The sequence below is a fragment of the Sinohyriopsis cumingii genome, chromosome 6, assembly GCF_028554795.1.
Source record: "Sinohyriopsis cumingii isolate HCF-2022 chromosome 6, ASM2855479v2, whole genome shotgun sequence".
NCBI lineage: Eukaryota > Metazoa > Mollusca > Bivalvia > Unionida > Unionidae > Sinohyriopsis > Sinohyriopsis cumingii.
The window spans coordinates 71,109,476-71,123,755 of NC_142966.1; the positions used below are offsets into that span (position 1 = coordinate 71,109,476).

The following is a 14,280-nucleotide window of genomic DNA, read 5'->3' on the forward strand; positions in this document are numbered from 1 at the left end:
CGTCTCTGTGTAAAGGAATTGCTCATAGATCCAGGGATGCAAACACAAACATTGATTCATATTTTCTTTCATGCATCCTAATAGCAGCATTTCCTAGCCTATTATAATATGTCTATTATAAGACATAAAAACAAATATAGTCAAACAAATATCATGCATTGTTCATTGTTGGGATAGGTTTCACTTATAGTATTATACAGGATATACTTCTTGATTAAGTTGATGCATGTTATGCATTACAGCATATTATATCATCATGTTTATATCGATTCTAATAATGATCACTAATATCATATTGATTTTATTGTATTCTTTTTCATCCTATTCACAAAACAGTCAGTAAGTATTATATAAATTCTACTCTAAATTCCTGATATACAGTCATCAACGAAACAGAATAAAAAGTTATAAGATCATTTTTCTTTCTATTGACCATAATTTTGCATGGAAGCAAAAATCTGAGAGATAATTGAAGAAGTAAGTTGTCCAAAATTTCTCACAAGATGAATGGATCTTATTCTGCTGTAGGGATACACTCATGAATTAAAGTTTAATAAGTGTTATCCATTTTCAACACATTGTATCATCATCTTTCTATCTATACTAATAATTGTCACTATTATCATATTATTGATTTGATTTGATTTCTTGTTTTTCATCATATTTTTCAAAAAACATTCCTTTAGTATTATTTGAATTTTTTTATAAATTGTTTATAGAAAGGCATCAAAGAAACAGTACAAAAGAGTAGAAAATCATATTTTGCTTTCACTAACCATAACTTTACATGTTAACAACTCTCTTAGAGATAATTGAAGAAGCAAACCATTCAAAATTAGTAAGAAGATGAATGGATCCTATTTTGCGGTAGGGCACATCAGTAAAAATCATACATTTTTGTCTAATCACAACATAATTATTGACGTGTTTGTTAATGATCCAGTTTTGTTGCATCTCTCTTCTCTGTGTAAGGACATTGTTCATAGATCCATGGATGCAAACACAAACACTGATTCATATTCTCTTTCATGCATCCAAATAGCAGCATATCCTAGTCTATGATAAAATGTATGTTATAAGACAAAAACAAATAAAATCAAACAAGTACCATGCATTCTTTTTTGATAGGTTAGGTTTCAGCTATATTATTATACAGGATACACTTATAAATTAAAGTTGATGCAAGTTATGCAATACAACACATATCATCATGTTCATATTGGTACTAATAATGATTATTATTATTATCTTAATTATTTGTTATATTTTTTCTTTTTCATCATCATCTTCACAAAACAGAGTAAATTTTATATGAATACATTTGCAACTTCTTTACATTAGATCATTATAGAAACAATAAAGGAGTAGAAGATCATTACCCATAATTTTGCATATAAACAAATCTCTGAGAGATAATGGAAGAAAATAAGTGTCCAACCTTTGTAAGAAGATGAATGGATCTTTTTTTACTATAGGGATTTTGTAGAAATATCTTGACAGATTTGTGCAAAATAACATGCATTTTCATCAAAAATTAGTTGAAGCTGATTTAAAAGGAAGTCACAGCAAAGTTCGTATCTTCATAGACAGATACATGGACACAAACACAAACAATAATTCATACTTTCATTCATTCACCGAAATATCAGCAAATCCTAGTCTATGCTAACTTTTCTGTTATAAGACATAAAGACAACTGTATTATTCTACAGGATGCACTTATGAATTAATGCTGATGTGTGTTCTCCATTTACAACACATTATATCATTCATCTTCCTATCGATACTAATAATCATCACTATTATCATATTATTGATTTTTTGTATACATTTTCGTCATATTCTTCACAAAACAGTATTATGTGAATTTATTTCCAACTTCTTGATATAAAGTCATCAGCGAAACAGAACAAAAGAGTAGAAAATCATTTTTTCCTTCCATTAACCATAATTTTACATGTTAACAAATCTCTTAGAGATAATGGAAGAATGAAAATGTCCAAAATCAGTAAGAAGATGAATGGCTCATATTCTGCTGTAGGGAACATCAGTAAAAATCATAGATTTGAGTCATATCCCAACATAGATGACAACAAAGATTGTTGACTGATGCTATACCTCTTAGTTCATTTGAAATGGGAATTAATTTCATTACTAATTGAACTGTCTCTGTTGATGAGTATATATTATTTTTTTGGTAGACTTTTCTCAATACCTTTACTGTTGGTGATGCTGGTAAGGAGTAAGCAGTGTATGTTCATTTTAGAATGTGGATTGCATGTTTGTCTTGTGAGATCTCAAGTCATAGTATTTTATCAAAGTAATTACCCTTAAATCACCACTCTGTATCAAGGGTCAGATTGCATGACCAGTGATTAAATAAAATTGAAAAATTGCTCTCTCTGGTTGATGTTAGCATATATATGACAATATATCCACTTTGAAATTCTATGAAATAATGTTGCCTTTAATATTTTTGTATGTATCGGGGGGGGGGGATAATGAAACTTACTTGACTCAATACAGTCAAGATCATGCTCGTACGCTGTTAAATCCTATATATACTATAGATATTGTTTAATAGTTTTTGTAACCTGTCACAGTGACCAGGAAGTCAGACGTTAATCTAAATTACTAAATTAGTGTTTATAAAACAAAAATAAGAAATTGATTCAAAGTTCTAATGCTTACTGCTATGGGCACACATAACTGGCCCATACATTTTGGATTTTTTTAAAAATTTATGTCAAATCCTCATGACCATCCATATTTATATTAGCAAGTTGTATACACTGACTCGTTATGTCTTCTTCTTATCATGACTAAATATGACCTGTATTAATAACTGCTACATCTGTTTGGGATGTGATCACTAGGGTAGATGAGTCCAAGGTAAATATTGGATTTGCTGTATTTATAGTAGAGACTATTTCAAAAGTAGATTTGGTTTAAACATGTAATTGTTAAAACAGATTTACATGATACTTTCATTATGTGCATCAATCAATATATGGAACACTTTGTATGATTGTGAATATGTTGTTGCATTGTGTACAAATATAAACTGCTCCTCTTGCTACATGCACTTCACAAAGTCGAACTACATTCAGGAGTTCAGAAATTTAGTTTCACTGGGTTTTACTCATTTTGCAGATGTCTCATCTTTTTATAAATTACGCCTGCATTTCAACATTTTGCTTTTAAAAAATGAATCACTTGTACACTATTGCAACTACTAAAATAACTGTATTTTATGCTTTATATATGGAGTTAAAAGAATGTTGTCACTGATCATAAACTTAGCAATAATCTATATTAGTGTTGGCTTAAAGGTTCCCATTCAAGGAAATGATGTGCAATAACTTATTCTTCAACACACATCTGTATGATTGTATCTTACTTAAACAAATTGGGTTCTAATCAGTATACCTTACCTATGCAGACTGCCCTAATGGGCACAGTGTTGAATGGACCTAGCACAGCATCATCCTGTCTATTCTCAGCCAGATAAGTAGCCTGACAAATGGTGGTTGCTTATCTCTGACCACCTTACTGTTTAATTGAGTCCATGATAATCAGCTGTATAATCTGCCCTGAGGATAGTTTTACATGTATTCTAATAGGAACAGTTTACTGGGTATACAGACCACATGCTTCAGACATTTATAGTGGTGGTGTAAGAGTGTCTCATATTGTTTTATTTTTATCCTAGATTATTCAAAATAATGTTTTTTTAAACATGTGAAAATAGTGGTTTTTAAACATGACCATGTTGAGGGCATTGGGAGTCAAAAATCATGTTTTTCACATGACATGTTGTGTCATAAAAAGTATGACAAAATAAATATTGGCTATGAAAGAGAAAACATTTTCCCAAATGAAAATTGACTTCCATTGCCGTTTGTTTCCTTTGATACAGTACTAGTAGTTCTGGCTGTACTGCCTGAGTAGTTAAGAAGGCAGGTAATTTGTCCACGAGCAAGTTAGTTCCCGCTAGAGAACAGTTACTAATGCTATGTGTATACACATATGAGGTCAAACTTTACTGTGTTAGGAAATGAATTCATTCCACACTTTCTGACAATTTAGATGAAGAAAAATAATGTACGTTACTGCATGAAATATCAAAATTTTGTATGTGCATATATCTATTAATCCAACAATAGCAGTGTCAAAACATTGCTCAACTTATTTGATTTGAGGCAAAATGGAAACACTGCAATATAATAGGAATCAAACAGAATATACATTCTGACTTTTAAAATTTAACAATGCTTCATCATAGTTATGTGGCTATATCTCCTAATTACTTTTCATTCATGGATTCTAGATTCCTCTCTGGCACCCATCCTGCCAGACAACAAGGTATCTGAGAGACAGTTGGGCCGAATGTCAGTGAAAATTGGATACAAGTATGCTCCTCTTGATCTTGAGCTGGGACTCTCTGGGGAAGATATCCAGCAAATACAGAAAGACTATCCCCATGCAGCCACTCAGTGTCTTATGATTTTGTTTAAATGGAAACAGCAAAGTGGAGACAATGCGACATTTAGAAACCTGGAGATGGCATTCAAACGTGCTGACATCAATGCTGATATTATCAAATCAGTTAACACAGCAGGTATGTTTGATGGACAAAAAAGTAACAATATGTAGTTTAAATCTTTGAACAAATCTGACTAAACTCTTTTGAAACTAAATCATGTACGGTTGTATCATTTATTTTCATGAGTCGCTATTTCATGGTTTGCCAGTCAGTTTACAAATTTTGTGGATATTTATATGGATTAACCTTTCCAAATACCCAAATTAAAGGATACGACAAAAACAAAACTATGCCAACAACAAATAGCAGTCATTTGAATGATTTAAACAATATAAACACCTGCATGCAAGCCATCAAAGGGAGCTGATGTAACTAACAACCTTAGGCTAAATGGTTGTTAAAGTACATGAGTATGCTATCTTTCATAAAATACTGTCCATAAAGTTACACCAGCAAGTATATATTGATGACCATGGCATTAAAGTGGTTCAAAGAATGGTAAGATTCAACTTATCAATCCCTGTTGGTTCGAATAATGTCATCATCCCACATGTGAACCAAACACATGACCATCTGTCTCTTGCTCAATGCAGTTAGCAAGTAATATTAACAATTCAGAGCTGATGTAAGTGCAATCAAGCCAATTCATGCTGAATGGATAATTGAGGCTTTCAGAAAATGTGTGACAGATTGCTCTTTATTATTCATGACGTTGAGTATGCTGGATTTAATTCAGTAATTTCTAGATTATATGCAATGTGTGTGTACCAGGAGATGTTTATTGACATTATGTTGATTCATTGGTTTGTGAAAAAATCAGTGAAGTGTGATCTTTAATACTCTGCAGTAATAATGTATATACATAGCGTTTCATTAGTAATTGGAACTTCTTTTAAATAATTCTAGTATTTTTCATACGTGTTGTTCATTGGGATTAAACATGTATGGATTAAATGAGAAAAGCTTTCAGAAGGATTTATTTTTTTGACAACAGTTTTATGTGAATAAACAATCATTTTGGATAAGTATTAACTCTAACTCTAATCAGCATCCTTTATTATTCTTTCTTTCATTATCAGTAATACTAGTGTTTGAATACCTTATGCTTTTTCTTGTTACTCTCCATCTTTATATCAACACATATTGAGTAAAGGCAATAAGTTGAAATTACAGGTACCAACCACAATATATTAGTGCATTGAAACAATATAAATGCATTATGATTCTTTTTAAAGGGTTAAATCAAACAATGTAAACTAACATTTTATTACCAGATTACAGAATTGTTGTTGATGTTGATCTCTAGTGATGAAACGGTAAGAAATTGAGAGAAGGGGGATTTTTGTATCATGTGTGGCATATTTTGTGTTCGGTTTCTAAATTTGTGGTTAGGAGTAACAGTAAAATTAATGAATATTAGTACCTCACAGAAATGACTAATATTACAGTATTCATGAAAAATTCGTAAAATCCAAGACTTCTCTGTAACAGTGATGGCAGTACATTATGTCAGTTAGTCTGTGAATCAAATCATGGCTGCTTAAAAGGCACAAATTGCAGATCTTAACATGGCATATTTACAGTTAATAATTCCCAACTAAGTGCATTTCATGCTGATATTCAGTCACAAAAGTAAGTGATATTAAACCCAATAGTAAACTATTTTCATTTATTTGAACAGTCATTTGCTTGCTATCAATATCAAGAGAAGCTTTTGGCAAGATGTATTTTTAGAGGATATATTAGAACAAATTGGTACAAAATATTAGAAAATTTAAAAGCTTGTATCCGATGATTTTGTATCTATTGTCCATCTGCAATTCTGTATTATCACTTTTCTCAAATTATCAAAAACATTACAAAACTTGGCCTGTAGTTTAATCTTGATGTCTATTGGTTTAAAAGTGAATTAGTTTATCTCTGAAATTTCATGTGGCTGCCATCTTGAAATATTTGTTATTGCTACTCCTCCAGATCAGATGGTCTTACTAACATGGGTTTTTCATTTAAAGATTTAAATTAGATTTATATTATGTTGATCCTAAAAGAAAATGGTCTTAATCTGACCTCCAGCATCCTATAAAAAAATAAATTGAGTATTAAGCCATCAGAATCATTGACCCGTGATTTATATGAAAAACTTAAAGAAAGATGAAAACATAGTCTTGGCCCAGGGTATTGTCTGTAATGATTTTAGAGCATGATCACACAGACAAGTATGGATGAATGTGTTTCCAACTGGGTTTATGGATAGATCTGAACAATGTTCTTTTATTACAGATGTAACCCAAATTTAGTGCTTAGGTATATCTTGACAGTATCTGAGGTATATTTAAGAAACCTCTATCGATGATATCAGATTAAAGGTCAAAGACTATGACAGGGATCTTTGTACTGCACTTCTTGTAAACATACTAAGTCATTTTAGACTTTCAAAAAGATATATTAAATGGTTTCAGTACTTAACAGTTAAGAAATAATAAAATGAGGAAATAAATAGACCTTAGGCAGTAATTAGTCCCTTATAATTATTGTTACCATCATCCAACTGTAATGTAATACAAAAATTTTATATTAATGCTTTAATTTATTCTTATCCCAGTATTTCATGTTTTACAAGTGTTGACAAATGAAATGAAACAGATATTGCAAACACTGGTTTAGAATTAAACTTTTATTTAAACCATTGATAAAATTGCCAAACTTTAAATGCAGATTTTAATATAAATACTGAAGAAAGTTTAGTTTTTGGTACACATAAATATGTGAATATTGTTTGAGAGAGACTTTTCTAAATGAAACTTCACACTGATTTTGATGGCCTTCTTACAGGAGATACAGTGTCTTGTCTTCCACCTATCATGCTAGACAAGCAACCAGATGATAGGCATCTGAGATGGATCTGTAGCAGGATTGGATCATTACGTGTGCTTCTGGGTGTTGAACTGGAAATTCCATTATCTAAAATTGACCAGATCCTTACAGAACATTCAAAGGATGTTCAAAGACAGAGCTCTGAAATTATGAAAGAATGGAGACAACGGCATACTTGGCAGGCTACATTCAGGAATCTGGAGCAGGCATTCAAATGTGTTGGTATCAATCCTGATATTCTGAAGCAGAGTGTAAACTGAACCTTTCTCACAAGAAATCTGGTACTGTACAAGACTGGATTTGTGGCTATATCTGAAGAAGATATTAAATGATGTCAGTAACATAGTCTTGACTTTGTTTTTCTATATTAAATGCAGATTAAGATCAGGTTTGATGACCTTCTTATGTAGGGCATAGTGTCTTGCCTTCCACCTAGCTTGCTAGACAAACCACCAGAAGAAGATGGACATTTGAAATGGATATGGCAAGCCATTCTCAGGAATATGGAGCAGGCATTCAATTGATTGGTATAAATCGCAATATTCTGAAGCCGAGTGTAAACTTAACCTTTTTCATGAGAAATCTGATGCTCTACATTATTATTATTGCAGACAGTTGGAAATTATCACTGCAGCATGACAAAATATATGGCTGATTGTCTCTTACTTGTATCTTGAATAATTCTGGTGTGTTACAATTCCAGTATATGGATTGGACCACTAATTCATTTCCCGAACAACTTGATGTTAATATATTTTTAAAAAAATAATTCGTCATTAGATTGGCATACAAACCACACATGCTTCCATTCACTATACTTAGTGAATTTTTTTAAACCTTGAAAAACAGGCATTGAGCAGCATTTTCTTATGCCTCGAGCTACTGAACAGGAAACTCTGCTCTCCACCTAATAACATGGCCTCACACCAAGAATCGATACATTTCTTTTTTGCCTGTAGATATATTAAATACAAAATATCAAAATAAAAGTAAACATTTTATTATCAACTATAGTCGATTGATTGAAGTTTATGAAATGTATCTCTGTTCTCCACCTAATAACATGGCCTCACACCAAGAGTCGATACATTTTTTTTTCTCTGTGGATATATTAAATACAAGATATCAAAATAAAAGTAAACCTTTTATTATCAACTATAGTCCATTGATTGAAGTATATGAAATGTATAATTGAAAAATAAGATTCATTTACAAGTCATGGGTGCATCTCAAAATATTTAGTACTCTCCTTGATATTCATCCAATGGTAGACTGGTTCTTTGTAACATGATTAGTGGTCCAATACCTATAACAAGTACAGCATTTAAATTATTCTCTTGAGACAATTCATGTAGATGTACATTTAATGAATATTGCAAAGGGACACATGAATCCTTTATCGAGGAACTGTATTTCATTGTCCTCTGTCCATGCTCTTGATCTTTCATTATTGATCAAAAGAAATGTAACTTTGTATATATTATATTTTTGACATTTTAATTGTTCTCTTCAGACCATTCATGTAGATGCATATTTAATGAATATTGCAATATGACACAATCTTTTATCCAGGAACTGTATTTAAATGCCTTCTATTCATGCTATTGATGTTTCATTATTCATAGAAAGAAATGTAACTGTATATATTATATTTCCAACATTTATATTGTTCCCTTGAGACCATTCATGTAGATGCATATTTAATGAATATTGCAAAAGGACACATTCTTTTATCCATTATTCATCAAAAGAATTATAACTTTATATATATTATATTTCTTACATGAATGTGTTAAAGTCTAATATATTGGAACATAATTAAATTCTCAAGGTCATATACCATGAAAATCTAATCTTGGCCATAGATATCAAATGGTCAAAAGTAATAGACTAAATTATTGAATGGATTGACTCCTATAAATATTATCGATTGAGAAGGTGCATAATGGCTTACTTGAAAAGTGAGTTGCACATGTTAGATGATATTGTGTATGCATGGGACTATTCCATGATTTAGTTATACATGGCACATTTCTAATTTTGTGCAAACATTAAGATTTCTTGATTTTGTGTATATAGGTGACTTTGTCATGATTGTTTGTATACATTAGAAGTGCATGGTATTACTATTTTACTAGAGTATATTTTCCAGTGGTATGTACTTGTTTACTGTACTGGAACATCGATAGTTTCCATAAGTAAGGAATGTACAGAAACTCCTAACTAATCTTCTTAAAAATGTAATGAGATTAAAATCATGTTCTCATTTTCATGATAAAATAATTCCAAAAATTTATGATACTTTTGTGAAATAGTTGAATTTGTCACAATTAATTTCAAATATAACACATACTTATATTATGAACCTTCAATAACTTTTTGAATATATGTCATGTATACCAACATGGCAGCCTAATGGGATGTTGTCAGATATATTCAGGTCAAATCTAACATTTGGAAAGATTCAGATTTAAAAAAAAAGTAAAACCTAAATATGTTCTCATTCATTTAGGCATTCTATTTTATGTTTACTTGCCCCCTCTGATAAATATCATAACTGAGTGTTGGCATCCCACTCAGTGTTACCCTGTCTGTTGTGTCAGTTCTGTAGCTAGGACATTGTAGGCTTTAGTGTCAGTACTTCCAATTTTTATCAGAAAGCTCTCTAATATCAGTATGGAGTAAATGGAATCATCCCATTTATTTTCAGGTTTTAGATGACAACCTTAACAACAATTAATCTTAACATAGCAAGTTCATATAATGGCTGTTTAATTTTCAGGGAGTGGGGGTGGCTATGATTTTCTTCTGAGATGAAATAGTATTTTAACTTTTCTAAAGTTCATCATTTTTTTTTTCAAATTAAAAATGGGTATATTACGGTGTCGTTTTGCTATAATCATATAAATTTATTTTATTCCAACTATTTGAAAGCCTGAATTATTTTTCTCAAAATACGAGCCCCTGTGCCAGAAAATTAAATTGTTGGTCATTGATATAATGGTAGTATAATGTGGTCTGTATCACTGTATGTTCAGAAATACCAGATTTTATATTCTACCCAAACTATCCATCTCTAGTATACATTGACTTTGTTTCTTGATTTTTGGTGAACAAGGGACATTCATGATTTTATGTAGACATGGGACTTTCGTGGTTTTATGTCTGCTTATGTCTTAGGACTTTCATGGCGTGTTACTATTATTGATTTGTTATTATTAACTGTGTAATTGGAAAAACTAGTAAATAGCTAGTGTTTTAGAAAAATCACCATTATGAAAAAACTTAATCAAATTTGGACACATGAAATACAAACACCTCATAACTTGAAGACTGAAGATAATTTGCCAGCCCTTCTAGATTTCTCTGTCCATCCATATCGTCCCATCCCTCTAGCTATCCAAAATAATGCTCGATTTTTAGGGACTGATTCCACTTTTTTAATTCTCGTGGAATATCAAAATATTTTATGTACTGTTTCTTCTGAAATCTTCATTTCATAAAATTTAAAAGCGAGTTTTATTGACTTAAATGACATCTTTTGTAAGCATATGTAACCTATTTGAAAGTTTTGGAGATACAATCATATTACCATCTCACTCCTATGTATGAGTAATTATTTAAATAATTTCAACATAGATAGTTCTTCAACAATCTCTGTTCTAGTATATCTAGACAATGCCTGCAACTTATGCTCATATTATTTCCCAGAATTGCTATGCTGATATGCAAATATTCATTGGAATACTGTCTCACTTTCTTCAGAGTAATGAGCTTGCAAAAAAGGGTTAACATTGGTTTGCTCAAAACTTTGCCGTGTGACCCAATGCTGGTTACTTAAATTGCCTGACCTTTTCATATATATATATATATATATATATATATATATATATATATATATATATATATATTATAGTTATTCTAATAGAAGCCTCCTGATAATATATACCACCACACTTGTCACAAAAAATGTAATTCCTACCTTATTGAGGCTTATAGCTCCAGATATATCCATTATGGTATGACCAGATAATTAAAACAGTATATGAGTAATCTAATGACTGATTGAAAAATTTTAAACAAATTAATTTACGAAAGTTTCAAGTAAAACGTTGATGTACGGTATTCAATGCCCCTCACCTAATCTGTGGAAATTTCACCATCCAGGTAGCATCTGTTAGATTAACTGCTTCAGAGTTGTACTTAAGGCTGGGCCTTAGAAGTAAGAGCAGGTACTGTAGCATTACTCACAAGCATTGAACTGTGAATGAGAAAATCAAGAAGCAATGGAAACAAATTCAGTCTTCCAGTTACAATTTAAAGTCTGGATAGTCGCTTATAGGCCATCAACAAGGATCAATTTGCCAATATTCAAATAAAAGTCCTATTAGTACAGCTCTGTGAAAGTGAGACAGTCAGTTGCTATCAAGAAATATAAATATTTAATTCCTTATCACATATTCAAAAGACTACTTTAACTTATTTAATGAATAATAATAAAATAACAATAAAAATAAAAAGGTAATAATAATAATAATAATAATATCCATTCAGATATCATAAATCACTCTTCATTTGCCACTTTTCAATTATGCTCATATTCATATACCCTTCTGTTATCAACATTTAAACCATGTTAATGCCATTCAGTTACACTTTGCATGATCCATAAAACCCATTTTAACTCAATGTGTTATACTGCTTTATGCTATAAAGATGATAGAGGAATCATAAAAGGCTAAATTAATGTTCTCACTAATTCCAAATGAAGGACTGTGCATAAAGCTCTTGTCATTTATGTGAATGTTAGGATCAAATGAATAGTTGTAAAGACTCTCTCCTGTTGTACTGACATGGAGGTTTCAATAAATGTTTAAAATAGTAAAGTTTTGATTGCAACAAAACTGGTTGTATCAACCTTATGAAGAAACATTTTGATGAATGAAAATTTGAAATTGTGGTGATCTTAACATGACCCCTTTATACAAGAAATACCTTACAATTTTGGCTGATTCAGCAAGATATGCACTAAATTATTCAAATTATTTTTGTAAATCTTGTATTTATGAATCTCTACATGAAAATCAGTTGTAATTCTTACACATGCTTGCTTATAGAGGGATTTTCAACTTTAAAATCATATTAATTCATCTTTATTCATCATTTTGTTCATTTTTATAGAAGATTGCAATGCACTATATATATCTCATTGTTACACAAATTCCTGTCAAAGAATTGTATATTATACTATTAAATAATAATATAACTTTGCTTTTAACTGTGGAAGAAAATACCTGCAATATCTAAATAAAATTTAAATGCAGTGACAAAATTTGTTTTTGCTCCTTATGCACAAAATGTTTAGAAAAACACAAGGTAAATAATCCTATACAATTATATACCCTCATAATATTCAGTCATGGGTCTCACTTGAAAACCTATTTTGTTACCATCTTACTCCTAGGTGTGCAGTAACTCTAATCACTAGTTGATTGGTTATTCAGATCATTGTTTCATTTATCATTTCTGTTCTATTCTAAATTCATATATAAATGATGCTTGTTGAGATAGATACTGCCTGTCATTTAGTATGTCCCCATGATTTTATGTTCATATACAATTGTTAAATGGAACACAGTCTCACTTTCTTCAGAGTTACGAGCATGCACAATTGTTAATATTGGGTTGCACAAAAACATATGAACATTCTGCTGTCACCATAACCAACACCACCTCCAATGAATACTATCATGCCCACTATGTCTTGCAATTTCTCAAACATAGAGAAGACAACAGTTAATTTCCACCAGTTGGAAAATACCTCTCCAGTAGAGCTGTGAAAAATGTCTAAATTGTACACACAGGTCTACCCCCTCCCTCCTCAGTGTTAGCATGAGGGTTAAGAGGCTTCTGAGAGTGGGGACTAGCACTGGAGCATGACCTAGAAGCACTGAAGCTAATGTTAAGGAAAAAGTTTTGAAACAGTTGATTTCTGTCTTCTGTGTGCAATTTTAAAATCAGAATAATTACAGACAAGTCTTTATAAAGGATTTATTTTTTATGAAAGAGATAAGAATGTATGTTAATGAAGTGTATGAAAGTGACATATTCATTTGCTCTCAAAAGAAATATTCAATTAATTGCACACACATGCAAAAGACTGCATAATTATTTCCATGAACAACTAAATACAAAATAATGTTCAACTTTGAAATCATATCAATAGAGCTTTATTCAACACCATGACATTTAAAAAAAGATTTTATTGCAGTATATAGGACTGATTGATATAAAATACTATCTTGTTTCAAAGAATTGTATATTTTAACTTCCATGTAAGTTTGTTTGTAGCTGATGAAGACGATATCAGTAAACAAAAGAAGATAAATGCTTTGACATGATTTATTTGGACCTTGTGCACGAAATATTTAGAGAAACATAATGTACATGTGCATATTCATTTTCACTACCCAACCAGGAATTTTAAGACCACTACCATCATCATGTTCATACTATGTTTCATTATGTTTCATATCTTGAGATTGTTATGGCTTTTATGTCTTAAACCTAGTAGCAGAAAAGAGCATATACCAACAAGTATTGTAAAATTCAACAAATATTTTCTTCCATGCAATAGAGAGTGAAATTTAAAAAAAAACAGAAATTGAATTAAATCCCAAATAGTCATAACAGTTCTCTCTTTAGTCCAAAAGTATAAAGTATTCCGAACAAATTCCAGTTAAATTCGGAATAAATTCCAATCTTGACAGTTCTGATGTACCAATAGCCTTTAATAGTGTTGATGTGCTATCAGTCTTGATGTATCACAATGCCATAATCTAAAATGTCTTTCAATGAAT

The 14,280-nt window shown here is 30.9% G+C and overlaps 1 protein-coding gene across 1 annotated transcript; it reads left to right on the plus strand.

The window, feature by feature from the left end:
• The first annotated feature begins 759 nt into the window (after positions 1 to 759).
• LOC149797171 (uncharacterized) lies at positions 760 to 12,778 on the plus strand. The gene is made up of 2 exons (XM_089961856.1): positions 760 to 4,621; positions 7,379 to 12,778. The coding sequence occupies exons 1-2, from the start codon at positions 4,288 to 4,290 to the stop codon at positions 7,678 to 7,680; spliced, it is 636 nt and encodes a 211-aa protein (XP_089817982.1). The 5' UTR covers positions 760 to 4,287; the 3' UTR covers positions 7,681 to 12,778.
• Positions 12,779 to 14,280: the final 1,502 nt, after the last annotated feature.